The sequence below is a fragment of the Sebastes umbrosus genome, chromosome 19 (assembly GCF_015220745.1).
Source record: "Sebastes umbrosus isolate fSebUmb1 chromosome 19, fSebUmb1.pri, whole genome shotgun sequence".
NCBI classification, from domain to species: domain Eukaryota; kingdom Metazoa; phylum Chordata; class Actinopteri; order Perciformes; family Sebastidae; genus Sebastes; species Sebastes umbrosus.
In genome coordinates, this window is record NC_051287.1 from 27,005,838 (window position 1) to 27,029,690 (window position 23,853).

At 41.3% G+C, this 23,853-nt stretch overlaps 1 protein-coding gene across 5 annotated transcripts in view; it reads right to left on the minus strand.

Moving 5' to 3' along the window:
- Positions 1–23,853, minus strand: part of LOC119478810 (disabled homolog 2-interacting protein-like) — a 212,994-nt gene that overhangs the window by 173,894 nt on the left and 15,247 nt on the right. For 3 of the 5 annotated variants that reach the window (XM_037753792.1, XM_037753791.1, XM_037753793.1), the window contains exons 2-3: positions 21,220–21,344; positions 13,205–13,331 (exon numbers count right to left, since the gene is read on the minus strand). In XM_037753792.1, the coding sequence (XP_037609720.1) occupies positions 13,205–13,331; positions 21,220–21,344 (252 nt within the window). Of the gene's footprint in view, positions 1–5,358; positions 5,619–13,204; positions 13,332–21,219; positions 21,345–23,853 lie in introns of those variants that run through there. The other 2 variants (XM_037753798.1, XM_037753796.1) reach the window with 1 other exon arrangement.

Below are 23,853 nucleotides of genomic sequence, written 5' to 3' on the forward strand. Positions count from 1 at the left end.
GACGTGCGAGCGCCGAGCCGATGTGAATTTTCCTCTGATCGGGGGCTTTTGTCTGGGAGCTCCACAAAACTGACGGCTAGTGGAAGATCAGGGCTGAAGTTGTGTAGTGTAAACTAGGAATAGTGCTTAGCTGATGAACATACAGTGGTGGAGCGTTTAGCAGCTTAGGTGCCAGCTATATCCTTCAGGAGTTGGTAGAGACCAGAAATAGAGCTAAAAGACAGTGAATAATAGACTGACATTCACCAGGTGGCCAGAAACTCCACGCAGAATCAATCTTGCTCCGTAACTACTGGATGTGTAAAAATGAGCAACTGTTTGCTAACAAGTTCTCCATAAAAACTTAAATGTGATGATACGTCAGAGCTGTGTTCACAACTTCAAGCTAAGTGGACAAAATAAATCAGTTATTGCAAGTTTAAAGCTGCAATAATCAATATTTTAATATCAGCATTGAGTCAAATGACTAGATTTAATGTGAAAGGGGTCACTGAACTTCACCTCTTTTAACTCAATGTTTTGGTTTCATTTATTTGTTAGCAAAAAAGCCTACTGTACCCTACCTGCCCAGCAGCAAACAGCTGACAGACTAAGTTAGCGACTAGTAAGTGAAGAAAGTCAACCATCTCGGAAGTTTAAAACCCAGATCCTTTTCTCAGGAGTTTGTGGCCAGTCTGACCTCAAACCCAGGTTCCTGAAATAACCCTTTAAAAGAAGAGGGACGAGCCAGAATGACCTCACTTTGCCAAAATATCTTTCCACCAAAGGTTTAAAATCTAGATTTGCTTCCCAAAAGATGCAAGTAGAGAAACACACACACACACACACACACACACACACACACACACACGCACACACAGGCCTCCACACAAACATGTTTACAGCTGGAAACAGGACAGACTAAACATCATGTTTGTATCACTCTCTAAACCCTTCAGACAACACTCATCTGCCAAGCCTGCATCCTCAGAGTGAACCAAGTCTTGTGTACAACAGGATGAACTTGCCTTGACCATGAGGCCTGGTGCAAGATAGTGTTTCCTCTCTTAAAAGTGGATTAAAATTTATAAGCTGACAGCCCAGTTCCTAAATTTACACACCCCGTACCACCATGCTCCACGGCCTGGCTAGATTCTAGCACATGACAACACAAGCAAGAATAAATCTTTTATTAAAAGCTGAACATTCTTTAAGACAAAGCCCTGCAGCGCTTTCACCCACAAGACCGCACTTTCATCTGGATAAAATCTGGGAATTTTAGAAGGGTAGTCAAAAACCCTACATCACCTCAAAATGGAAAATGAGGGAAAAGCCCCTAGTTTTTCCACAAAAATGCTTTACAGTAAAAGAGAATAAATCTCAACTGGTTTAAACCCGTCTCATAAAGGTTCTGTACAAAACACACAAACAAAATGTCCCTGTGTTTCCTCCTCCAAAACATGAGCAGGCGTTCAACCTTTCTCAACTAGGACAAAACCATGCAGACCTATTTACATGTCAATGAAGGCCACGGATAAGGAAATCCCTCTGCCTCTCCCTCTCTCCTCTCCTTCCTCTCATCTCTATATGTTCCTATAAGCTAGTGCATGTGCTCATTTTGATGCCTGATAAAAGATATGGCTGCTAGTAGACAGAAATACTTCTCAGTTTATTCCTGAGAAAACTATTGGGTGGACTGGTGTACCACAATTTTAGTCTTGTGTAGGGATGTCACGATACCAGAAATCTAGTAGTCAATACCAATACCAGTGAATTTACACGATTGCCGATATCAATTCGATACCACGGTAAAAAAAACAAAAAAACAATAAATTCCATGTAATTCAACACGCACTCCTTTATTAAAACATTTGAACATTACAAAAAACAGAGGCATGTAGCCTTTAAGTAATAAATAAAAAGAAACGTCTATAAACATTGCAAAACAGAACAGAGGCATGTCGCCTTCAAGTATTTAAAACCAACAATACTGTCTGGATGTCTGTCTTTGAGGTGCTTTGATAAATTGGAAGTATTTCCTCCTTTGGAAAGAAAAGTACGACGGCACCATTACTGCACCGCATACTGGTTTTTGCGAATTTATTATGACTCCTTGTAAATCCGCCTCGAACGCAAAGTACTTCCATACCCGACTCTTGCTATTTGTTTTCTCAACGAGTTGAGGCGGAGGTAGCGCTGCAGCAGCTGCCATCTTTCACGTCTCGTGTTGTTGTTTTTTTCCGTGCTGTTACGGCGTTCTTCTTCTTCCTTCATTTCACGGCAGATGAGAACACTTGTAAGCGTATACTGCCCCCATTAGATCTGGAAGAATCGCATCTCCAGTACCTCCGCTCCGGTACCAAATGACCATTACAGGCATCGTTCGGTACCGAAGAAAACGAGTACCATCACATTTTTTGAATTTTGGTACCGAGTTGGTACCGAAGTATCGGTTCTCGTGACATCCCTAGTCTTGTGTAATAAAACTTAATATGTGGATTGAGTACATATGTCTGACTATAGTTTGAGTTATTCAAATGACCATTTTTATATTATGTCTGGTAGCAATACCACTCAGAATATCATCTAAAGCACTGGTTCCTGACCCCCACTAGGGGTCAACAAAGCTTCACGGGGGGTTGCGAGGCCTTCCTCATTTTAAGGGGTGTAAGACATTTTTTTTTTAAAACATACAGTTGGCCTATATCTCAGCATTTCATACGTTTCTGTGAAGAAAACTAAAAGTTTAGATTATTTTTTAAGATATAAACTCAAAGGTGCTAACGCTGTCGGTTGGGACGTCGCTATCAGCTGTAACCGCCGTATGAGAGCAGGGCAGAGCGGCTGCCGTGAGCTAGCCAGTGGGGCACGCTCACATGCATGAAAAGGCACTAAAAGCACACATGGTCGGCCCGGCTATGGCGACAAAGTGCGGAGAAGTGTAGTGTACTGTTTAGCTGTAAAATGAGAAATTTTGTGACCCAGCAGCTATGTTGAAAACAGAAATACTAAGCACCGCGCACCAGCCTGAGCAAACTCATTTTACAGCTAAACAGTACACTACAATATGATTCTGAGAACATCTGAGGAGAGAAATAGACATTACAGTAACAGAATATTGATTCATATTTGATCAGCGCTGCCTAGTTTGACCGTTTGATCAGAGTTGGCGAGAGACAGTTGCCTCCGTTGAATGAACAGCCAATAGGAACGCTCTCTCTCTGAAATGACCTGTGAAAGTCTCCCATCACAGGCTAGATGTTCTAAAGCCTGAAAACAGAGCCATGAGGAGGAGCAGAAGTCTAGTTTTCTCTCAGAACACTTGAATTACAATATGCTGAAAGGTTATTATGGGATTTTTTCCCAATGATGCCAAAAACATTCTGCCTACTGCAGCTTTAATTAGGTATGATTGTTAAAAATTAAAAATACATCATATGGAGATTTGAATTAAAAGTTCCTAAGAAAAACAGGAAAACTCATCTCTGATGCAATATTCACAGGAAATAATCTGTTAAGAAATTCATCCAAATTGCGCGTTTTACACAAACTTCCTGCAGTTACTGCATTCACTATGTGGGTTAATTGAATAGTCAGTAATCAGTTGTTCTCTACTGTTATTGTTGTGCACTGAATATAATATGAGATATCCATAAAATGTTACTTAGTCAGGGCTCGTTACTCAATAAGAGAGTCCCTTAGAGGAAAAAGGTTGAGATCCACTGATCTAAAGTAGTGAACAGTAGGAGAGGATGTCCAGCATTACTTAGATAGAAAGAGGAAATAGGGCGATACGGTTACAGTGCCTGTGCTGTAATGATCAGCTAGATGCAGACAGCAGATCAACACCTACTACTATATATGAGAAATACACAAAGCAATGTGTAATATATGAAAATAACACGCAGAGAAAAATGCACAGCAAGGATCGACTCGGATTTGCTACAAACATTAATGGTGTCTGTGCGCATGCATGTGAGAGAGAGTGAAAATGAATGCCTACGAGCCTCAGGAAGCGTGAACTATTCCTGAGGCTTGCCTGAGGTGAGAATGTAATCAGATGATATCAGATAATTGCCCTTTCTACTCTGACTTTTCTATTTATATTGAACCTTTAGGAGGGATCTTCTGAGGCTGTGGGCATTGAGAGAGGCCGGCTGACTGGTCGAGAGCAGACAGTAGTCAATCACTGTATGAAGTTGACATTTTATGTAGAGAAACCTCACTGTGAAGGGGAGAAAATGCTCAGTGTTCTCACTTATTTCAGTTGGGTTGTTAAGAGAAGTCCCAAATCTCTGGAGACAGATAAAAACGGTGAATTTTTGTGTTTAGCGGTTCTCTTTCCTTTCTCCCCTTCTCCGTCATGGCAGGCAGCCCAGTGCATAAAGCAATGTGGCTTTAGACGCTGGCGAAGACAAACTTCGGTCTCTCGGAAATATGTTCTCTGTTGACTCATTCTGTTAACCGCATTCTTCATCAGCGGCACAGCAGAGTCCTTCCCATCGGCCATGAAGACAAAACATCTTTTCTGGCCCAGTTTATATAACACTCCACTTTTTCTGCCTTTTAACTTTCTAGTTTAGGCTCTAACATTTGGAGCAGTGGCGACAAAAAAAAACGAGGCAGCGGAAAATGAGGGGGAAGAGAAAGAGTGAGCACTCTCACTGGCCTTCAGTGCAGTCCAGATCCCCCTGGATTTATTTGTGTTCATAACTCTGTCTCTTTCTGTCTCTTTCTGTCTCTCCCTGTCTCTCTCCCTCTCCCACTTTCATTCTTTTGTGCCGCTCTGTGTCTCTCACACAAACACCCACATGGTGCGACCACTACACAGCATATACAGATTCACGTAACCACAACATTATCTTGCTGCTTTGGAACAGAAATGGTACACCCACGGCCCTCACATATGCCACAGTTAATTATTCCATTCAAAAGAGCGAGAGGAGAGCTTCCTGCTCCACGAAGCTCGCACCAAAACAGCAAGACAGAAGACGGACTGAAGAGAGACATCATTCAACATGCAATTTTGAACTTTCTTAGCCACAACAAAACTTTCTAACGCTGTTAAAGTAAGGACAGAAAGGCCATTAGAGCAAAATGTCGTTAGCAGGCTGTTGATTTCATCACATTGCCATGTAACACTCCTCACCCCTCGACCCATTCCAAACAGAACAGACTGAAGTCCTATTCATCTGACCACAGAGGCCCTAGTCAACAGCTTAAGAGCCAAATGGAGAGCCTGGTCATAGTAGCGAGCTAACAGGAAAACCATGTGACCCGACTCCCTTATTCACCGACATGCTCTTCAAATTTCTCCACAGAATCGCTCGCATCATTTCTTATCTTCCCCCCCACCCTGGCGCTTCGGAGCTCACTCACCATGCTGAGCCTCTGGCTGGGTGCTGGTGTCAGGGTCCATGTTAAATTCACAGTGTGATGAGCGCCCAGATCAACGCACCCATATCCTGAGGCGCCGTCGGCTCTGTAACTGAACTGAAACTACTACAGCTACTGTTTTATTTCTACTGCTGCCGCCACTGCCGTCCCCTCTCTGCTGTTCACTCCAGTCAGAGCTGCTGGCTCTGGTCTGGGCCCCTGCAGCCTGCCAGCTCAGCTCAAGGCTTCTACCGCTGTGTTACATCTGTCTGACTGAGCCGCTCTCTGGAGAGAGAGAGAGAGAGAGAGAATAACAGAGCACAGAATGGGAGGGAGGAGAGAGGAGTAGTTTCCACAATGTGGTGGTGGAGAGAGAGAGAGAGAGAGAGAGTGAGAGAGAGTGAGAGTGAGAGAGAGAGAGAGAGAGAGAGAGAGAGAGATATGGGTGGAGAGGGTTGTGGCAGTGCTGAATGTTTCCACTTTGATCAATTTTACACTCTCAGCATATTTTCTTCTCATCATAAAGAGAACTTAGAAACATCACTTTGGAAAACATTAACATGCCAGAGGAATTTAGGAACTTGTATAGTGCTGCAGCCTGGATATTAACAATGGGTGGACTCTGACCGGGTAGTGCTGGCTTGGCAAGGATTCTACTCACATTTCAATTTGGCACACAAAACAGCACATGCTGCTTTTGTCGACCTGAACTGACAGCTTGTGCGGAAACTTAACGTTGGAACTGCAACTAATAATTGGAATTAAAAATCAATTGTTCAGTCTATATTTATTTTATTTAGCGAATACAAAGTCCTTGAGCCATGCAGTTGCCTCCTGGTCTGCTGTATTGAGGGTGACTAACCCTCCTTTTAGACTGTGGAGCGGGCAAGCTTCAATGATGTGTTCCATTGTTTGCACCTCTGCACAGGCACACAATGGGCTTGGGCTGCTGCCCCATTTGTGAAGGCTGGCCAAGCAGGGGCCATGTCCGGACCTGAATCTATTAAGAGTTGACCACTGTATCCTTGGCAGGTTGGTGCCAGGGACCTGTTGGGTGGGGTCTGACACCAGATGTTTGTTTGGGACATCCTTGGGCTCCCATTCCTTTTCCCAAGCTGATTGGGTGGTGAAGTCGGCTGGTGGGGTATTCTTCCATATCGGTCGTCTAGATGGAAGACGGGCAGTGGGTGGGTTGAAGATGTCTGCATGGATTGGTAGATGGGGAGAGTCTTTGACCTTTTGAAGCATCCTTTGAGTAGATGCTACTCGCCGGATATGTGGGGGGGGTTATATTGGATAGGACAGGGAGCCAGGGGAGTGGTGTTGAACGAATAGTCCCGCTTATGATTCGCATGGTTGTGTTGAGCTGGGTGTCCACATGGTGTGTATGGGGTGACCTGGACCAAACAGGGGCACAGTATTCTGTTGCAGAGTAAGCAAGGGCCAGTGCCGAGGTGCGCAATGTGGGGGCTGCTGCCCCCCATTTTGAGCCAGCGAGCTTACAGAGCAGGTTGTTTCTAGTCTATAAAAGGGAGAAATTCTTCAGTTTGAGATGCTGGACCCAGAGGATGTTCAGGATTTTTACTTGAAAAGTGAACAAAAAGATTCTTGGATTATAGTTACCAGTGAAATCTCTGCTGATCGACTAATCGATTAATGGACTACTAATCACATCCCTAGCCCAGGCAGCCTCTACCTTGAAAACATTTTGTCTCAACTATCACAGGTTCTTGTTGTTCTTGTATCACAGTTATAGCTCCTTATTTGAGATCTTTTGAGTTAGTCTTTGTTAAAACTGTAAGACAATAAGACATTAGCCAGGTTTCCATCCAAATATATCGCAAACTTTACCTGAATTTTGGGAAAACTGGCAAAAGAAATGTTTCCATCCACTACTCTTATGCAATTGTTAGGAGTTGGCTGATCGAGATAAGCAGTAGGTGTGCGCAAATTCTGCAGTTGGAGAACCATTATACCATTGCAGAAGAAGAGGGCGCAACGTAAAGATGACGTAATTTACCTCAAACGGTGAAAAACAATATAGAAAACTGGATGTAAATGTGACATTTCTGTTTGCTTCATGTATTAATGTGAGGAAGGTTACATCAGATCTGTGTGGAGCGATGAGGAGACTCTATAAATACGCTGCTATTATTCAGTCAGTGGACATTGAAGTCACATGACTTCATGCACCTCATTACTTAGTTGATAAATCCGTTTCCATTACACTTTGTCGCATTTTGCTTTTATCAATACACCAACTGTTTCACCTTTGGCAAGCGTACATTTTTTTGCGATATTCCAAGATTTTTTCCAATTTTCTGCGTTTCCACATTTTTAGGTGCAAATTGAAAATGTGCATAAAAAACGGTGGACAGACATAAATGAATGAATATGAATATAAAAACAATATATTTCTTAGTGGTGTGCTGGCAGGATAGACTGGAGTCAACAAATACCATTCTGGCTAATGATAGCTAATTGTAATTCTACACTCTGAGGAGAGAGATGGAGGCGAGCAGGACTTTGTTAAATTAAACATCACAGGAAATGTGAAGATGCCTAAAATACATGCGAGGCAGTATCTGGGCTACAAGGCATGAACGAATCATTCAACTGCCTTTGGTCAGTTATCCAGTTCTATTTAATCCTATCTAAAGTGTTGCAGCTACAGTGAAAATATTTATGGAGAAAGTAAAAACTGGAAAATAGGGCAGCGTATGCCCTAGCGTCTTTAAAGAACCGAAACTTTTCCAAAGCAGCATCCAGAAAAAAATAACTTTAACCTCAGTAAAATTAAGCTTAGCTGTTCAGATGGGAGCGTAACAGCGCTCTCCATCTCTAGCATGTTTGTGCCAAAACCTCGAAGAGTTCAAAAGAATAGAGGAGGCGGCCGCTCGCTATTCAGTCGGAGGATGAGACGAGATGAGAGCGCTCTCTGATTTGCTGTGGATTCCTATTCATCTAGGTGTAGTTTTTATTCATCGTGCTGCTTATTTGGAGCCTGTGTCACACAAGGACAAGAGCAGGTGGGGCCTACGCCAATGAATAATTTAGTGTTTGTGTGTTGTGGAATATGATTTGAAAACTGTACAGGTGCACACACACACACACACATTACTTTAAAGGTTAGACACTGAAGAGGGGACTAGAACATGTATTACTGTTTGGTTTTCAGGGATAAATTACAACCGTTCTGTTATTATGATATTCAAAGAGAAAAACACTTGTTTTTGTTCCTGTGAAATATCAGTGAATTTGTTAAGTGTGTTTTAATGAAGCTCTAACAGTATCTCACCCAAGACCACTAATGACAACAGTAATGTGCAAACAAGCAGCTGATACACATAGAAAGTTTCATGCCTTCTGACTATTAATTTGTGAAATATTAATTTAGCTAAATACCTCAAAAGGTGACAGAACAGCTTGTATGGAATTATGTTTAAATGGCTGACATAATAACTACCACAGTGATATATTAATGTATTGTAATCTATTCTGGCTAACAGGCAGAAAAGTGTGGCTTGACTATGGAAATCTGAATCAGCAATTCAGAAATGATCTTACATCATCATCATGGAAAAAGTTTCAGAATGTAATTTGGCAGAGTTGCAAAGGTACCCTGTAATTAGTGAACTAGCTGGCAGACTGTGTTTATTCTTTTAGCCTCCGTCTCCTCTCAGATAAACAATATCAACCTAATCACAGATCCAGTGTAATGATGCGTTTGTATGTCCTACTCTCATCATGTCATCAGCTGTTACAACACCGTTGGCACGTATTTCAGAACTCTCCTCTGATCTCCTGTGTCATTTAGAAAAATTGCAGCAAAAAAAATAGTCCTTGTATTTTAAAGTCAAATGTGTGCTATGAAAAGAATGCTGGGTAACTGCCATAACTTTGAGGAAACAGAAGGGCATCTCAGCTTGTCTCATCATCTCACCCTCAGCATACTCAAGAAGAATGCAACTTCACTTAGGAGATAAAGGGTATGATAAAGAGACAAAACAAAGAGCAAAAAAAGAAGAAAACTGGAGGCATTTAATGCTTCTAGGCTACAAATAATAATGTATAGAATAACATGACATCATTTAACTAAAAGAACCTATAACCTGAGGAATAAATATTCTTCTAAATATATTTAGTCATGTCAACTAAGGGATTAATAATACATTTGTAAATAAAGTGCTCAAAGTTAAATTTTTATTGTTAAAGGAATACATCACCCACAAAATGACCATTTGTATACTAGTTACTCACCCTGTGTTGCCTTGAATTCTTGAAGAAAACTGTTTTCTCTCACGCCTCCACGGCGAACAGAGTATCAAAAAATTGAGAAAAGTCTTGATGAATTGAAATAAATGGGGCCGAACAACAGCAAAACTATATCAAATAATCAGTTAAACTCTCACACAACTGGTGTAGTTTAATCCAAATCTCATTTACTTCCCCCAAACACATGCATCTTCGCTAAAAACCTTACTATTTAAAAAGACTGTGACTGTTTAGGCAGAAGTGTATCAACGATAAGGTTTTAGGAAGTAGTGAGCAGCATACGACTGGTTTCTTCTATTTTTTTTTCTCTGTTAAAAGTTTTTTTTGGGGGGGAGTTTTATCTTATCCAATGAGAGGGTCGTACTGTAAAGGACAGAGGGTGTCATATCCTGTACAGTTTGTAAAGCCCACTGTGGCATATTTGTGATTTTGGGCTATACAAATAAAATTGACTTGACTTGACTGCTTTACCCCGTTTTTTGATTCTCCGTTCACTGTGGAGGCATGCAAGAGAAACAGAGTTTCCTTCAAGAATTCAAGGTAAGACAGGGTGAGAAACTGATATATACATACATGTTTTGGAGGAAGTATTCCTTTAACACTGAACTAAATGGGGTTGGTAGGAAAAAACAAACAGTGTTTTTGCCAGTGGACATGGTCACCGTGAGGTCACCCACTAGTTGGTAAATTGCCGTTTTGAAGGCTCAAGTTTGGCATTTTGGCCGTCGGCTATTTGCAACCAGAAGTGACACTAGAGGGTGGAGCTAAGGACAATCGAATGCTGAATAAAACATTTTTAGGCAACCAAAATATTACAATTAACTTTGGTGAAGTGAAAACACACTGCTAAATGTTTAAAGTTCAAAAATGAAAACGCAGACAACTCCCAGTCTGACAACGCCGTGGTAGCAACCTGTCAATCACAAGGTAGCCCCGCCCTAAAGCATCCCCTGCTTTATGGTCTATTTGATTCTAAATGGGACCATCATTTACTAAATGAACATCATGCTGTATTGAAGAAGACTTGAAACTAGAGATTGAGACCATAAACTCATGTTTACAATGTTTACTGAGGTAATAAATCAAGTGAGAAGTAGGCTCATTTTCTCAGAGACTTCTATACAATCAGACCCGGAGGATGCTTGTAACAAAGATTTGTTCAGACTGTCTGCAGAAAGTATGATTCTGATCCCAGCACAAAGCATCACTAAAGTCACTGCGGTAACAGAACCATGCAAGAATCTTGGTTAAAAAATGCTTACACAACATTGCTAAACCAGAAATGATACAACCTTTATGCTGTCCAGTAACACTGTCTCAGGGACACTGTAGAGGAGCAACAGCACCTCAGGAAATGACTACACTTAATAAAACCCAAACTTAACGTTCTGTACTGTACAATAATGTAAATAATGCCATCATGAAAAAGCACTTAAACATAATAACCATTGCACACAGTGATTTAAAGGTGGGTTATATTAGGTTGCATGCCAGCTGACAACCCAGCAACGGTCACTGTGGGAGACAGATACCTGAATGTCAAACCTCAGTGCCACCTAGTGTCTCATTTTGACTGATTCGGTGTGTTCATCCTCACAGTTCCTACTGAGCTGCTCCATCTAGCCCACAGACATATACTGGGACAGCCAGAAAGTAATGGTATGTTACAAGCATTATAAAAGCAACAGGGAAAGTGCAACATGCCATATGTCGTTGGAAAGAGACCAACACATTTCTCAGTATCTGTCTTAGTGGTCAGGATGAAGTGCTACGAAGCAGCAAGATCTCCATCTAGTGGATATGAGGTAGAAGAGAAGGCTCACCCAGGCATGCGAGCAATGCAAGGCTCACTTGCATGTGTGAGTGTTTGACTGGTTATGTCACTGAAGAACAGAAAGAAGTGCTTCTCTTCAGTTACATCTGACCTTTGTATAGAACAAGCATCTCAATATGACTGCTTAAGTTTGACTATTTAGTAGTCTTGGATATAGAAGCTTGTAAAAGCCAAAACCAAACTTCTCCTCAGTCTCCAGAGTCTTAATAATAAATTAGATTTTATATGTCCATAACCATGTTGAACAAGTGTTAAATATTTGATGTCTAGGTTATTAAATCATTCAATTTAATGGTTTGAGGGAAAGTCATTTAACTATTTCCAGTGTCTGGACAACCTGGTCTCACTCCCTACTCATTAAATTCCGCCGATTGGGCAGTGCCCCTCGGCATCGGAGACCAACGCACGGAGCCACCCTTTAGAGACAGTGTGTGACGAACCGGGCTTTCAACTAACTCCAATGTAAACCCACCCACGGTGTTATTCTACGGTCGTAGCAAGTAACGTAGTATTAATAGAGAGTCTGCTAAGGGTGGGAGGGAGGGGTGGTGGATGGGTCAAACAAACACAAGACTTTCAACCAGGAACCCGCTGTCAGTCGTTAGTATCATCAGTCCTGTGAGCCACGTGAGTCGTTAGTATCATCAGTCCTGTGAGCCATGTGAGTCGTTAGTATCATCAGTCCTGTGAGCCACATGAGTCGTTAGTATCATCAGTCCTGTGAGCCACTTGAATCTTTAGTATCGTTAGTCCTGTGAGCCACGTGAATCTTTAGTATCGTTAGTCCTGTGAGCCATGTGAGTCGTTAGTATCATCAGTCCTGTGAGCCACTTGAATCTTTAGTATCGTTAGTCCTGTGAGCCACGTGAATCTTTAGTATCGTTAGTCCTGTGAGCCATGTGAGTCGTTAGTATCATCAGACCTGTGAGCCATGTGAGTCGTTAGTATCATCAGTCCTGTGAGCCATGTGAGTCGTTAGTATCATCAGTCCTGTGAGCCACTTGAATCTTTAGTATCGTTAGTCCTGTGAGCCACGTGAATCTTTAGTATCGTTAGTCCTGTGAGCCATGTGAGTCGTTAGTATCATCAGTCCTGTGAGCCACTTGAATCTTTAGTATCGTTAGTCCTGTGAGCCACGTGAATCTTTAGTATCGTTAGTCCTGTGAGCCACGTGAGTCGTTAGTATCATCAGTCCTGTGAGCCATGTGAGTCGTTAGTATCATCAGTCCCTTGAGCCATGTGAGTCGTCAGTATCATCAGTCCCTTGAGCCATGTGAGTCGTTAGTATCATCAGTCCCGTGAGTCAAGTGAATCTTTAGTATCGTTAGTCCTGTGAGCCACAGGAGTCGTTAGTATCATTAGTCCTGTGAGCCACAGGAGTCGTTAGTATCGTCAGTACTGTGAGCCACGTGAGTTGTTAGTCAGCGAAGTTAACGCCAACCACGACCGTTTCCTAACCTGAACTAAGTGGTTGTGTTGGCTAAACCTAACTTCCTGTGAAAGCAGAAGTTTATTTTGAAAGTCCACTATGCATGTAAGGAGCATGTATTGACACGCCGTTTCTGGTCCGTCCAAAAGTAACACAAGAGGGGTACCCCGTGCGTCGGTCTCCGATGCCGAGGGGCGCTGACCAAGCGGCGGTATTTGACGAGTTGGGAGTGAGAATGTGTTGTGGATGTGTGTGTGTGTGTGTGTGTGTGTGTCCTGATTACTGCAGAGGTATGTCCTCAGGCTACTCACCGCTCTCAGTGGACAGCTGGCTGTGGAACTCAGGGAACTGGGTTTCCACTGGAACGCTGATGGTGCGTCGCAGCAGATGGACCTTGCATGATGCCGAGCGCCTCTCCTGCAAAAACAAGGAACGGATCTGCTGAGACAGAGAGAGAAAGAAGGAGACAGAGACAAAGAGCGTGGGATTCAAGACAGATAAAAGGCTGAGTGAATTCAACAAAAGGCACAGATACAAAGTAGGCACATGGAGCAGATAGCGTACAGAAGAATGAAAGCTAACAAAAAGAAAAAAAAATGGCTGCTAGAAATGGAAGAAATGCACACCGAGGTTCCTTATCTATGTTCGTGTGGTTATTCTGGTCACCATGTTTAATGCTGTGTTGGGCCAACAGCGCACAATAGCTGTAGAGCTCCTGATAAATGAGGAGTCATTGGATAAAACAAAGCAGGCATTAGCAGCACATCAGTCAGTGTCAGCCTGTATCTTCCCATAGCTAGCATACCAAATGTTTGGCTCTAAAAGATTAAACAGACAAAAGGAATAAAGGATGGCCGTGATGAGAGAGCGGTGACTGAAAGAAAAGGGCCCGATGTCCTCCAAAAGGAGTGATAATGGCTTATCGAACATCCTCACACCTCTCCACTCAACACGGCGCCCTGTCTGTCTTGTTTCCATGTCTGTCTGTTTATCTCTCTGCTAGTCACCTCTTTACTTGCCTCATGGGACTTGGGTTTAAGGACGGCTCTCACTGACACCACTTCTGACGTAAAGACAATGTCTGCTGGTCTGAGCCATCGTGACTAAGCAATATGAGCTGTAATATGAGTCCCACTATTCACTGCCTGGTCTGGGATGCATACAGGAAAGTACTGTCAGGGCCAGGGTATGTGGCTATCAGGAACACTGGTCTTGACCAGGAATTAGAATGTAATCTGTCGCTTTATTACAACAATCTATCATTTAATAACTCATTCATTTTTAAGACTATGTGATTTGAAGGAGCAAAGGCAGCTATTAAATAAATCTCCAACTATTTTGATAATCGATTAATTGGTTTGAGTCATTTTCTAAGAAAAAAAAAGTGAAAGGTCCCTGATTCTAGCTTCTTAAATGTGAATATTTTCTGGTTTCTTTCCTCCTCTATGACAGTAAACTGAATATCTTTGAGTTGTGGACAAAACAAGACATTTGAGGACGTCATCTTGGGCTTTGGGAAACTGATCGACATTTTTCACCATTTTCTGACGTTTTATAGACTAAACAACTCATCGATTAATCAAGAAAATAATCAACAGATTAATCAAGAAAATAATCAATAGATTATTCAACAATGAAAATAATCGTCAGTTGTAGCCCTTTATTAAGCTACAATCGTTCTAATGAGATAAACTCATCTCACTAATTTTCTGTGAGAGGGGAGGACAAATATTGCAAACAGGAAACAGTGATGCATCTCTCTGCTAATTCAATTAAGATAATTGCTTTTGCTGTGGACGTACGGTAAGCACTGATTTGATTACAACAGTTAAGCAAAATGGCAAAGCGCACTTGAATGGAGGCTAAATCTAAACACTGGTGCGGCCCCTTCAAGTATCCTCAATTCAGCGGGAATTTGACACAAACATAAAAAAAACCCTTCTATTAATCATGAGCCCCCTCTACTGGCAGTCATGTGTAGCTTGACAAATGTAGATGAGCTGAACTTGATCACTATTTTTCCACACAGTGTGCTTAACGGGGCCGAGGAACAACTGAATGCTACACAACGAGCTGAAGGTGAAAATGAGAAAAGTCCAAACTCTAGAAACCTCTCTGGAATCACTTTCTTTTAGTTTTAGTACCTTCATATTGCAGCCCTCAAGAAACACACTAGCTGAATGTTGAGATTGTTTATCATCCCTTCTCACACAGTTTTGCATTTACTCTCTGAATTCCTCCTTTTTGGCTCTATTTGTGTTTGTGGAAGCATCATTTGTCTTACAATTAGGGAAACGTCATGTTGACTGTACAGTACAAATAGCTAAGGTCCTAATCGCCCCTGGCAAACAAGGCCACAATCATTTATCAAGTAAGCAATCTAATACAAATGACAATATCAGCATCAGCTGTTCAGTGATACTGCGCTTCAATTCTATGTTTTTCATAATGTCTCAGAACACAAGGAAGGGAAACGGAGACAGCATGACTGAAGAAAGAGTAAAACAATCCAACAAACAGAAGACAGAAAAAAAAACTGAGTAAGACAAAAAGGCAGAAATAAAGGAATAGAGAAAAAATGACTGTGTACTAAAACCCCCTACAGCAAAACCTCCTTCACAGCCAACAATCTGCAGAGACTCTTAAAGTCTTGCTGTACACTCCGATTTTTTTTTCCTCTCACTTTCGAACAATACATTTTTGCTCACTCTAGTGTTTGCTCATGGTGGTAGGAACGGAGGAATATGCAATATAAAGTTACTACAAGGAACATCTAACTGGTTAGGAAAAGGTCTCAATTTAATATTGATGCCTCTATATGACCTACATCAGTAAACGAGACCATCAGCTAGAATGTTATAGTTATTCTTAAAGCTCGTCATCGGGTCTGATTCCCCGGAAATCAGAAGAAACAATTTACGGCATGTTCACCAGAAACTCCTTCAGCTTAGACTCAAGCCTCCAGCAGCGACCAGCCCACCGCGGACAGACCCAGATCCGGCTTCACTGCTGCCTTCGACCTGCAGTCGGAGCTCCGGCGGAAGGTGGAGAGCTCCGCCCAACAGCAGCAGCTCCTCCTCTGGCCAGGAGCAGAGCAGAGCCGCTCCGCCGGTCCCCACTGGGAGGCAACACCGAAACCACGCTGCTGGAGGCCCAAGCCGTATCGGTGGGGCCGCTGGAGGGGAGGGAGGCACGGGAGAGCCAGAACCAGGACTGCACGGGACAGACTGTCAGACCCTGCTGCAGTCAAATGAGAGTTTTTTTCAAAGGGACTCTGGTGCTCGGAAACACTACTCCTTTTGTCAAGAGGGAGCTCCAAAATTAACACAAAGTTCCTCATTCCTTCAAGTTCCTCATAATAGCTTTAAGCAAATAAAGAGTGAATAAAGACAAATACTTATTATTAAATGCTTAGTCAAAGAAAATTTAAATATGTAGCATTGACACATATTCCTGTTTCTTACATTAATCTATTTTACCATCACAAAAAAGCTCAGCGTGCAAAGAAATAGCTTCACACATAAAAGACAATAACAACTTCAAACTATTCTCATTTTCAATTTGTGGCTAAATCTAAATTATATGAGTGTATTTCAAAAGGCACATCTGTTTTATTAGACGTTGCATTATGTATTGTATGTTTGGAGAAACATTGCATCACATGTACAACAAGAACAAAGGGGACTTCTGCACAGGATGTTAAAGGCTTGCTCTGAATCATTTTCTGTGCCAGATGTGGCATCATCAATAACCAGAAGGAGGAACATGGAAGAACATCTATAGTAGCTGCATGCATCTGAGGAGCTTGAACTAAGCTATAACTTCTTATATGAATCAAATTAATCATTTTGTGACCAAGTTCATGTTCCAATCATTCTGTCAGAGAATGAAGAGTTGCTGAAATAACTGAAAACCTAATACATGACACCAAGTGCACATAAATGTTTGACCTCCACTGTTTGATGCTCTGACCCACTCTGCTAAAACAGGTTTAGCTGTCTAAACCATGTCATCACACCTTCATCTGGAGCAAGCCATTATAAATCTGTAACATCGTTTTGACCTGCAGTTTGCTGACATCATAGAAATCCAGCAGTGTTACAAATGACCTTTCAGAATCTGGGTCTCGAGATGGATGCATTTAAAAGTTGTTGTTCTTTGATGCTGTGAAACAAAAGCACTGTAGCAGGAAGGCTGCCAATGGGTCGATTCAAATAATTGCTCCCTACAATTATTGCTCCATTTCAGCGTGGCATACCTCAGTACATGCAGACAACGAAAAACTGAAGCCACTCTTTTCTCCCCAGTAACAGCAGTCATGTTGGTATGTTCGTTTGGCAAGTCCAATAACTATGCATAGTTCGGAAAGTTCTATGACTTTGAAACAGTGGACTGAGTCTCAACCATTCACCCAACTTAAATGTGCTCAATATGAATTTCTGAGCATTTCTATTGCTTCCATGCAGCTCGCAGCTAACAGCACAAACAACCGCAACAGTGTTGACAAAGCTAACGGTGTTAACCTGAGGGGGACCAGAGGGTGGGTGCTACGCTTCCGTGACAACACCATCTGTCGTGATGGCGTCAGCTGTAAACGCTATATGAGCGCAGTGCAGAGCGGCGGCGGCATGCTCACATGCACTAAAAAAGAACGCAAGACCGGCCTGGCTATGTCAACAAAGCAGCTCAGAATTGTAGCTCAGATTACAACACACAGAGGGAGAGAGACTTCATTCTCTGCTCAGGTAGACATTACTCCTCTATATCTTTACAATAGTTGTTTGCTGCTATATTAATGCTCTGGATATCAAATAAAGGACCTTTAAGTGTTCTTGCACAAGCTGCAAGTGGACAGTGTTGTGTCCCTATGCTGAGAAGACGGTTTGAGAAATTCCCCAAGGCAGCTATAATTTAATTTGTTGCTGATGGTTCTCCGATAGTGGCATTAGTTAAGAGAAATGGCTTCTGCCATGGATTATTAAATATAATTTTTGTGCTATTTATGTTGCATGCAATTGCCCAGGCTCAGCCACAGACGCTAATGTGCATGAGTTATGGGCACCCACGGCAGGAGGTGCGCGCAGAAACGGGAGAAACTTTTGGGTAAGCGGCCCTCACTGAAATGAATGGGATCAGTTTCAAGTTGGGCAGGAAGGAACTACACACGGTGACCAGACTAGGTATCAATTGTCCCTCAGAACTAACAGGACAGTGACACTGACAGGGATAAGTCAGTCAAGTACAGTCTGAATGAGAGACATTTTTCACTGATTTATTTAATTTTTTTGTGCAGCAGACAAGGGCTGGCAAACCCCAAATAAGAATGAAATAAATCAAATATCACAGAATACAGCCTTCATCTAAAACTGCAGTTTTTCCACTCCTACCTGTCTCTATTCAACGATGTCCAGACAAAATTGTAAATATATTAAACTTAGGAAATAATGCTGCACAACTAGGGATGTCACGAGAACCGATACTTCAGTACCAAGTCAATGCCAAAATTCTAAAAAAGTGACGGTACTCTTTTTCTACAGTACCGAAGGTACTGTACGATGCCTGTAATGGTCATTGATAGGGATGTGACAGTGAGGAAAATTTTCCTGGCAGGTAAGTATATATTTTTGTCTGCCACTCAGAAATTTTATCTGCCACTTTTTAAATCTCTGCGCTAAATGAAGGAATAACATTTTATATCTGATGTAATTCAATGTTCTATATATTTTAAATGAAATTCTATACATGGTAAATTACAGTGTTCAAATGACACCGTAGCTTCCGGGGGAGCCCTGTTTTTGGGGTGTGGGAGGGTACTGTAGCCTACACAGTACTGTACTGTACTTTGTTATTCTCATCTGTAGTGGTTATTTGCATAAAAACAAACTCATTCATTGCAGTCTTGTTACCCAAAGGGGTTGAAGAGAAGAGTCAGTAGGTAAATAAGTGGTTAACATCAGTAACATGAATTGAGCTGTGATGGAGTTTTGACTCCTCGTTAACGTAACGTTATCGTCAACTCACTCACTGTAATTGCAAACATCAGCTCGTTAGCGAGCGTTGACGGTAACGTTACCGTTAACATCAAACAGTCTAACGGTAGCTTACTGGTAACGTTACCGTTAACATCAAACAGTCTAACGTTAACTTACTGTAACGTTACCGTTAACATCAAACAGTCTAACGTTAACTTACTGTAACGTTACCGTTAACATCAAACAGTCTAACGTTAGCTAGCTGGTAACGTTACTATTAACATCAAACTGTCTAACGTTAACTAACTATAATGTTACTGTTAACATCAAACAGTCTAACGTTAGCTAACTGGTAATGTTACCGTTAATATTAAACAGTCTAACGTTAACTAACTGTAACGTTACCGTTAACATCAAACAGTCTAACGTTAGCTAACTGGTAACGTTACCGTTAACATCAAACAGTCTAACGTTAGCTAACTGGTAACGTTATCGTTAACATCAAACAGTCTAACGTTAGCTAACTGTAACGTTACCGTTAACATCAAACAGTCTAACGTTAGCTAACTGGTAACGTTATCGTTAACATCAAACAGTCTAACGTTAGCTAACTGGTAACGTTACCGTTAACATCAAACAGTCTAACGTTAGCTAACTGTAACGTTACCGTTAACATCAAACAGTCTAACGTTAGCTAACGGGTAACGTTACCGTTAACATCAAACAGTCTAACGTTAGCTAACGGGTAACGTTACCGTTAACATCAAACAGTCTAACGTTAGCTAACTGGTAACGTTATCGTTAACATCAAACAGTCTAACGTTAGCTAACGGGTAACGTTACCGTTAACATCAAACAGTCTAACGTTAGCTAACTGGTAACGTTATCGTTAACATCAAACAGTCTAACGTTAGCTAACTGGTAACGTTACCGTTAACATCAAACAGTCTAACGTTAGCTAACTGTAACGTTACCGTTAACATCAAACAGTCTAACGTTAGCTAACTGTAACGTTACCGTTAACATCAAACAGTCTAACGTTAGCTAACGGGTAACGATTTTTCATTACTCCTAAATTAACAGCACTGCAAACAGACACGCAGAGCCGGGGCTTCTGTTGGAGGCAATGTTGAACCTCAATGGCTGATCATTTCCATATTTTTTGGGCATGCCCTACAATACAGCCATATTGGCAAGAGGTGGCAACTGAGATCCATAAAATAATTGGAATAAAGTTAAAATACTCATTCATTACACTATACTTGGGAAAAATGCCAGAAATTGTTTTTCACAAAGATAAATATTTAATAAAGATTCTCTTGGCAAGTAGTAAGAAAGCCATAACGCGAAAGTGGTTGCAGACTGATCCTCCAACATTAGAACAATGGCGGGGTATTGTAAATCAAGTGTATTGTAATGAAAGACTCACATTTATTTTAAGGCTGGAATTGGAAAAAAGTATTGAGTACTGGGAAAAATGGATTGTGTATTTACACCGTTGATCGAAGTGTGACATTTTATATTGAGATGTATTTACAAAAATGTACTGTGATTTGATATTGTAACACCCATGATGACCTCATGTTCTTTGTTCTCAAATAAAAAAAGAGTTTAAAAAAAAAAGAAGAAAACCTCTCATTTTACTGTAGCAGGGTCTGACCCCGCGCTGTCCTTGTTCTGGTTCTCCCGTGCCTCCCTTCCCTCCAGCGGGCCCAGGTTGTATTACAATACAACCTGGGCCTCCAGCAGCGTGGTGGCAGTGTTGGCTCCCAGCAGGGACCGGCGGAGCAGCAGGGCGAAGCTCTGCTCCTCGCTGGAGGAGCCGCTGCTGTCGGGCGCAGAGCTCTCCGCCTCCTTCTGGAGCTCCGACTGCAGGTCAAAGGCAGCAGCGAAGCCGGATCTGGGTTAACGGCGAGCTGATCACAGCCGGAGGCCCTGCCAGAGTCTGAGCTAAAGGAGTTTCTGGTGAACCTGAATGACTTCATCTGATTTTTGCACAGAATTTGACCCGGTGTCACCGATAACAAGCATTAATAATATATAGAAACAGACAATCTTCTCGCCGATGGTCTCCTTTACTTATGTAGGTCATATAGAGGCATCAATAGTGTAGGGTCCCTACAGTAGTACACTGAGACTGTTTGATAACCATCCTCACAGTAACTTTAAGATGTGTTGGAATCAAAATATACAGCTACAGTATGTGGAGAAATGGGAGGATGAAAAGAGCTTAAAAGCCGAAGCAAATAAAATGAAATTGACAAGGACAAACAAAAATGAAGATGAACAGACGAGAAGCACAATAGTGACACAGAGGGACACGACAGACAAGAGATAGTGCTGTCTGCTCTCACCACCTCCTCCTCGTTCAGAAGCAGCATCTGACAGTCGCCAACCACGCAGTACTTTGGGTTCCACACAGTTTGCTCATCATAGGAGTGGCCACGTGACATCCAGTGTCTCGATAGACACCGCACATCTAGAAAGGAGAATCACACAAAGAAATATATCAGCTGTGATGGTAGAGAAAAGATGAAAGTATTTGTTTGTTCACTTGATAATGGAGCTGAATATCAGTTTCTAAAGTGATATCGTAGAAAAACGGAATGTGAAGAGAGAACTGCTTTTTCAACTCGTGCAAATAACTGTTTTGCTCAGCGAACACAAGCACTCTTTTCTGAATTAGAAATGCCACTGAGGTAATGACTACCGCATCCTCTCCACTTTTTTGCACTTCAGTGCATATCAGGTGAGGAAAAGATAAATGTAAAACAACCGAGACAGGCATAAATTGGATTCTCCTGCATCTCCAGTGATGAGGTGACATTAATCTCAGAAAAGCAATACATGTGCTTTTTTCACACGTGAAATGCAATCCATCAATTCTCACACATGGGTTACTATTACAGAGACAATGTGACTGCATCAATCAACACGGAGCGTAATCCAAGAGTTTCATTACAGATCAATCTCTGCTATTATCTGTTCACACTGCACACAGTAAGAAGATACACACGTTTAACATTCACTAGAACATTTCTGTGAAGACCTTGATCACCTGTTGGTGCAGCTCTTGTGAGCTGCGTTGTTTGTGTGCGTAGTTGAGCTAATGAGTGGCGTATGTGGGTCAGAGTGGGCTGTTTTGATGGTACAGCACATTGAAGCATCCCTGCATGGACTTGCCCTCTTAGCAGCAAGAGCGTCAATGCGTTTCATCATATGATACACACAACGTGCGATATGTATACAGCCATATTTGATAAAAGCAAAGAAAGGGTTTACTTCAAAAAATAATGACGTCTATGAGACGAATTCCAGTTTATTTTATACAGTTCACTCCAAAGTGTTTGTGCTTCTTCTGGTAGCAACTTGAAACTGGAGGTTTTCTGTTCTTTGAAATGTAAACTTTGGAAACAGAATATAAAACTAGTGTGCTTTCAGAGTGTTTCATGGTGAATATTCAATATTATGAGACGTATATTATTCTTACATTGCCATGTATTTTTTAAATAATCTAATTTACAATATTGTGGAATCGGAGCTCCTGTTCACTGGACGTGAGTGTGCAAAATGCACGTAATAAATGCACACATTAAAGTTAGGTTCGTCACAACCCTGTCAGTCGGGATCCTTTTGTCTTAGTGACTTAGCTTCATATCCCAGGTCGCCTCATCGCCGTGCCATTAGACTACGCCCCACACATATTAACACACAAACACACACACACAAATAGAGCTATTGCATACTGCATCCGCCTGATAAGCTTACAGTCGCGCTGTGGACAGGAGCAGGTCAAGCACAGTTTTCCATTTAGCAGAGCTTCTTTGGAGACAGGTTTTTCATCCTGGTGTTGATTAAATTATGCTATTCAGAATCATTTCTACACACTTTGAGGGAGATAGAAGAGACAGGGAGACTTTGGAATGTGCAACTTCATTTTCCTTTCCTTCAATAAAGCAGCAGCGATGAGATTCATCTGCTTCACAGATGAGCTCTGAGTCTTGTACTCTCATGATGTAAATCTTTTAACCAACAAAGCTGTTCAGCATCTACAACAATAGACAGTAAGGACCAAAATAAAAAAGGTACAAAAATCACAGGAAAGACCAACACCATAACTCACATTTAGCCGTGCACTACATTTCTTTGACAGAACTCAATGACTCTGGTTGACAGACGGACCCAAGGACAACTCGCTGATGTGATATAAATTGTATGGATTTTTTTCAGGGCCTTGCTGATTTATCGATCAGGCTTATGACAAGTAGCCTACATGTTCTGTGGTCTATCAATATTTTTGCAGGCACTGCTACTGTCTGAGGTAGTGGGCTAGGTTAGTATATGCACAAACTGCATTTTCCTCCATAGCAACATAGTCAGCGTCATTGTCCTACTGAGGCAAGACAACTAACTCCATGATCAGGCAAGCTAATTCAATCAGATAAGAAAAAAATGTGTGTTTCTGTGATTTCAATCACTTTTGACTCTCCCAAATAAAAAAATAAAAAATCAACCTCTATGAATTTTAATTTTAACCATCAGAGTATGTAATCATAGAAACAGGTACACAAAACTACATATGGTGGTTTCAGTATTTTCTGATTTATGGAGTGATAAAAAGAGATATCCAAATTCCCCTCTGTAAAAACGTTTGACTCCAATATGTAAATAAGCACTTATTTATTTATCTTATTTATTGTTATTATTACTTTTTTCTCTTTGTATTATTATTATTATTATTATTATTATTATTATTTATTTTATTCTTTTTTTATTTTTTATTTTATTTCAATTTTGAATGCTGATGTTTTCGCTAGTGTACCTATTGTGTTTGTTTTTAAGCTCAACTATTGTAATCACAAACTGTAAATTGCTTATACGAAAACAACCTCGAGAAAAAAAGGGGGAAAATATAGTATATAAAAAAATAATAATATGTCAACAAAATGGAACAAGAATTTTGAACCTGGTTTTAACCAATGTTAACA